Raw genomic sequence first — 5,000 nt, 5'->3', positions numbered from 1 at the left:
GAGCGCTTTTCGAGGCACAGTAAGTAGGAGAACACGGGTTGGGGTTGATGCCTAGGTAGGAAAGGAAATAAGTATAATCAATTAAAGGCCTTTTGCGAGTCATCGCTTAGAAATTCCACGAATGAATACAGATACTCTAAAACAAAACCATTGACATTTAAATCATGGAGAACTCTGAAAAGGTAAAAACACTTCACATATTTCTCTAGAGCCAACAGGCTCACGGAAAAAAAAAGTTTATGTCGGTTTCTGTGGCTTGGAAATCACAATAAAAATTCGCTGATATTTATTATACATAGAATGTCAGTCAATTAGATTACTTATCAAGTATCCAGCTGTATTGTTGCTGCTGCAATAGTAGTAGTAGTAGTAGTAGTAGAAGTAGTAGTAGTAGTAGTAGTAGTAGTAGTAGTAATAGTAGTAGTAGTAGTAGTAGTAGTAGTAGTAGTAGTAGTAGTAGTAGTAGTAGTAGAAGTAGTAGTAGTAGTATAGTAGTAGTAGTAGCGCTGTGGTGGTGGTGACGGTGGTGGAAGCTTTGACATAAAATATGATTCGAGGTACTGTCTGACAGAAAGTCATGGAGAAACACTATGTTTTGTCACACTTGTCCGAGTTTAACTTCTTTGTCCAGAATATGCCATTATACTCGCACCTAAGAGACTGCATGAATTGTGTCTAACGTAAAGAGACAATTTATGTTTTTCAATTGAGCACATTTTTGTGTTACTAATTCAATCATTTGTAATATAACTTTTTGTGGGAGGGTTACTTACCAGGCATACTAGAACTTATAGGAATATGTTTGTGAAGGTTATTTATCACCTACAACCAGAATATCTATTGATAGAAATCTATGTGTGAAAGTAACTCACCAGGAGTACTAGAACGTCTTATCATAGAAATCTATGGGGAAGGGTAACGCACCCCCATACTAGAACATCGTAAAAGAAATCTATAAGTGAAGCTAACTTACCAGCCATACTGGAAATGTTCACAATGACTCCGCCCCTTCCACCTTTGTCTTTTCGTAAGTGATCTATGGCAAGTAACGTCCCACGGATGGACCCTTTCTGGTAAAAATACACGGGATGCGTTAGTCAAACATTCACAAGTTCTTCCTGCCATAAATTTGATATTTTTTATATAGAGCAATATCCATTAAATGAGCTCAAAGCGCTTTACAAGGGATCCCCGGCCACTAGCAAGATTTAACATTTAGGACGGGACATGACGCCTTTTAGGCGATGTTACAATTTTTTTTTCGGACAGAGAGGTACTCATTTTACACCTGCGTATGGTGAAAGAATGTGAGTAAAGAGTCTTTTCCAAGGACTCAACTATGCACCGATTGAGGCTCGAACCCAGGACCTTCCGATCCGAAAGCGAGTCTCATACCACTAAACCACTTAGTCGCACATAAAACAACACATAAATTAGGTATGGCAAACTTGATGGAAGGGTTCGTCTCAATTTCGGCTTCATTATTTTGTGAGATCACATCAAAATAAACTAACATTAATGCTTTTACATGACAAACAGTTTTGACAGTTTATTGTCAACCAATTGATCTGTTGATTTTATAGTCTTGACTTTGGGAAAACTTTTTAAGCCACTTCAATGCTGATGCTGATCTTGTTGATGCTATGCGTTTGGGTAAAATATTCACCTGACTGCTCATCAGATAATTCGGAGCAACGCACAAAATTTGTGTAACTGTTAACGTTTATAGTTTTTTAGAGGGGCTTTTGTTATAACCTATCACCCAAATGGCGGTCTATAAAACAATAACGAAGAGTCGAGTGACGTCAACTTCATTTATTTTATAACAAACCCGATACACTCAAGAATATCTGGAAACGTATGGCGGGAATCGATCTTTCTTTACAAAATTTGGGGAAGACGAAGGCCACGTGTTGTTATTAAAAGAAGCGAATCCGAATGAAGATGAAGTCACTCTGCTCTTTGCTACCGTTTTGAGACCACCTGATGACTGATTAGTAGTGCGGAGCGCGGTCCCAAGCATGTTTAGGACCGCCGGTTCTACGGTCCCTGGGAAATGAGAACCGCAAGGACCGGTTCCAAGAACTGATTCTTTTCGACATTGGCCATTCACAAGGCATCGTTGGGACTTGGGACCTTCAAAGAACCGGTTCTTTTTCAGCATTGGGACCGTCAAACGATGGGGCCGTGCCTGCAGTAGATGGCTATAGAACCCCTAAGTGAAAGTGAGAGCGGAGAAGGCTTATCACCTCAAAACATGAAAATAGTGTTATAACACTATCCATTAAGCATGTGTGTGTGTGTGTGTGTGTGTGTGTGTGTGTGTGTGTGTGTGTCTGCGAAGATTGATGGAGCGGGTCAGGTCAATGTTAGTGTTAGGGAAAAGGGATTGCTAATAATTTGTGTCTGTGGCATGCTGGAAGAAAAGTACGGGAAAAGTTTGTTTTGATTGTTTTTTTTTTTTTGTGTGTGTTTTTTTCCGTCTCCATTCCTTTTTCTATTTTTGTGCGGCTATGTGGTCTTGTGTTATGACCCTCGTTTCGGATCGGAATGTCCTGGGTTCGAGCCTCGCTCTGCGCCTAGTTGAGTCCTTGAAAGACTCTTTACTCATATCCTATCACCGTAATCAGGTGTAAAATGCGTACCTGGTCGTCAACAGTGTTGTCTCTGTCGGAAAAAAATGTAACATCGCCTAACAGGCGTCATGTCTCGTTCTACATGTTACGTGTTGTTATTAGTTAGGGACCCATTGTAAAGCGCTTTGAGCACATTTAATGGATATTGCTCTATATAAAAGCTCAATTTATTTTTTGATTTTAATTTTTTTTAAAATATTTCTACCTTTGGATAGGATGCTAGTCTATCCCAAAGTACTTTTCGCCAGATCTAACAAACCCAGCTACCCATTCACTGCTGAGTAGACAGGGATTTCAGAGAAAAAAAGCTCGACTGCACCCGGGATCGATCTCTGACCTTTGCGTATAAAGATTGCTCTATCAACTGAGCTATCGGGGCCCCCAAATATTCTATTGGCCTTTTTAAAAATACAGACGTTATAACTGCTATTTTGGAAGGAAGATATAATATGTGAAACTCATATTATTTGATTAGTTAAAACACCAAACGAAATTTTAATATTATTGTATTATTTTAAATCATAACAATGCGATAGAAAGGAGTGGTGACAAGAGATAGACAAAAGAAGACAAAAAATCGGACTTGCTAGGTTCGAAACACACACACACACACACACACAAACACACACACACACACACACACATCTTTAGTAGTCACAATCATTTCAAACAATAACCCATTAGAGATCATTGTCATTGCGATCATTATGGTGTAGTAAATTTTGAAATTTACCCCGTATAATGAAATCGTCCAAGGCGTGTGCCTCCTGTTTCCTCCTATCTCACACACGAAAGGGCGGTTTGCGGAGTTGAGGGAGATGGTCGTCTGTGTCGTTTAGTGTATAGCAAAGGGTGTGGGTGCGATTAATTAAGTGGAATGGGTGGTGATTTGTGGAAGATAGGCAAAAGAACCGAGGCAAAGAATCGCTGGGGCAGTAGTATGGCGCGAAAATCGCTGGGACCGTTGAAAGGTTATAAGAAGTAAGGCCCGCCAACGGTTCTCCGCTTTGGGACCGGTCCCCGGTTCTCAGCTAAACGACCGTGGGACCGGTCCCAAGAACCGGTCCTCAGCGCGGCACTACTGATTAGTATCCACTATATTGAACCAATCAGACCATAAAAGCTTAAGGTTATACAGTTTTGGCCGGCAGATCTGGTGAACGATTTTCGTTTTCATCTCGAGTACAAAAATTACCAGAGGACAGGAGTTTCAAATCTTTATTGACAGACACAAAACTAGCATAAGGGAAATTTATTGTAACCAAAACTGTAAAACTTTGGAACAATATCGAATATGAAATAAATAATGATATTTCTGTGGACAGATTCAAAACAATGCTTGGTGAGGAAATGATCAATTTTCCGATTTAATTATAATTACATTTAAATCGATCTGATATTCAAAGGTCAGTAGGCCTAAATAACTTTTTACGTGATACATGATATTATTATGATATGATATAAAATGGCCACCTCACCACGTTGATATCAATAGTTCTCTCCCAAAGATCTGCTGCTTCCCCTCCCAACCCGGCATTGTTGATGACAATATCCAGACCTCCAAACTTGTCTTTAGTTGACTTGAACACGCCTGGAATTAGACAATATATTATACAGTGCAACCCTTGGTTAAAGACTTCGCCCGGAACAGTAAAATTATGTCGTTATCCTGGGGTGTCGATATTCCAGGATTTTGAAGATGGCGGAAAAAAGGGGCGTGGTGATACCCAGATAGTATCAATATTTTAAAAATTGAGCTTTTATATAGCGCAAGATCCACTAAATGTGCTCAAAGCGCTTTATGAAAGGTCCCTGACCAACTGCAACACCTAACACATAGAACGAGACATGACGCCTGTTAGGCGATATTACAATTCTTTCCCCGACAGAGACAACGCTGTTAACGGCCAGGTACTAATTTTACACATCGGTGAGAGAATGTGAAAAGAGTCTTTTCCAAGGACTCAACTATGCGCCGAGCGAGGATCGAACCCAGGACTTTCCGATACGAAAGCGAGTGTCATACAACAAGATCACATAGCCGCACAAGTTAACGAATGCCTTTCCCAGCCTACAACGATGGACGAACGACGAGAAAAAAAACCCGAAGATCTGTTTGCCAATTGATGTAGATAGGGAACGTAATCGTTAACTTATTAATAACGATGCGATCCGCGGACGAGTGCCCGTGATAACATCCGTTCCAACCACGTCAGAATGTGAATTGTTCCTGTTGTCGAAGGGTTTAGTGGTTACGTTTTCACTCTCCGATGTATATTGTCATTAATTTTGATCATAAACAGTGCTCTAACGCCATTATCCCTCTGTCGTTTATCTTGGCTTGGGCGGCATGAGTGCAGCTGT

At 40.3% G+C, this 5,000-nt stretch overlaps 1 protein-coding gene across 1 annotated transcript in view; it reads right to left on the bottom strand.

Annotated features, from left to right (window-relative positions):
- The window catches only part of LOC144977236 (15-hydroxyprostaglandin dehydrogenase [NAD(+)]-like), a 61,023-nt gene that overhangs the window by 6,226 nt on the left and 49,797 nt on the right, over nt 1–5,000 (bottom strand). The window contains exons 4-6 of the mRNA XM_078922242.1: nt 4,115–4,227; nt 974–1,070; nt 1–51 (exon numbers count right to left, since the gene is read on the bottom strand). The exon at nt 1–51 is cut by the window's left edge and continues 26 nt beyond it. Coding sequence (XP_078778368.1) covers nt 1–51; nt 974–1,070; nt 4,115–4,227 — 261 coding nt within the window. The remainder of the gene's footprint in view (nt 52–973; nt 1,071–4,114; nt 4,228–5,000) is intronic.

This window comes from Berghia stephanieae, chromosome 7 (assembly GCF_034508935.2).
Source record: "Berghia stephanieae isolate SIO BIC M18660-M18661 chromosome 7, UCSD_Bste_1.3, whole genome shotgun sequence".
Lineage (NCBI taxonomy): Eukaryota > Metazoa > Mollusca > Gastropoda > Nudibranchia > Aeolidiidae > Berghia > Berghia stephanieae.
This window is presented reverse-complemented; position numbering and strand designations above follow the sequence as displayed.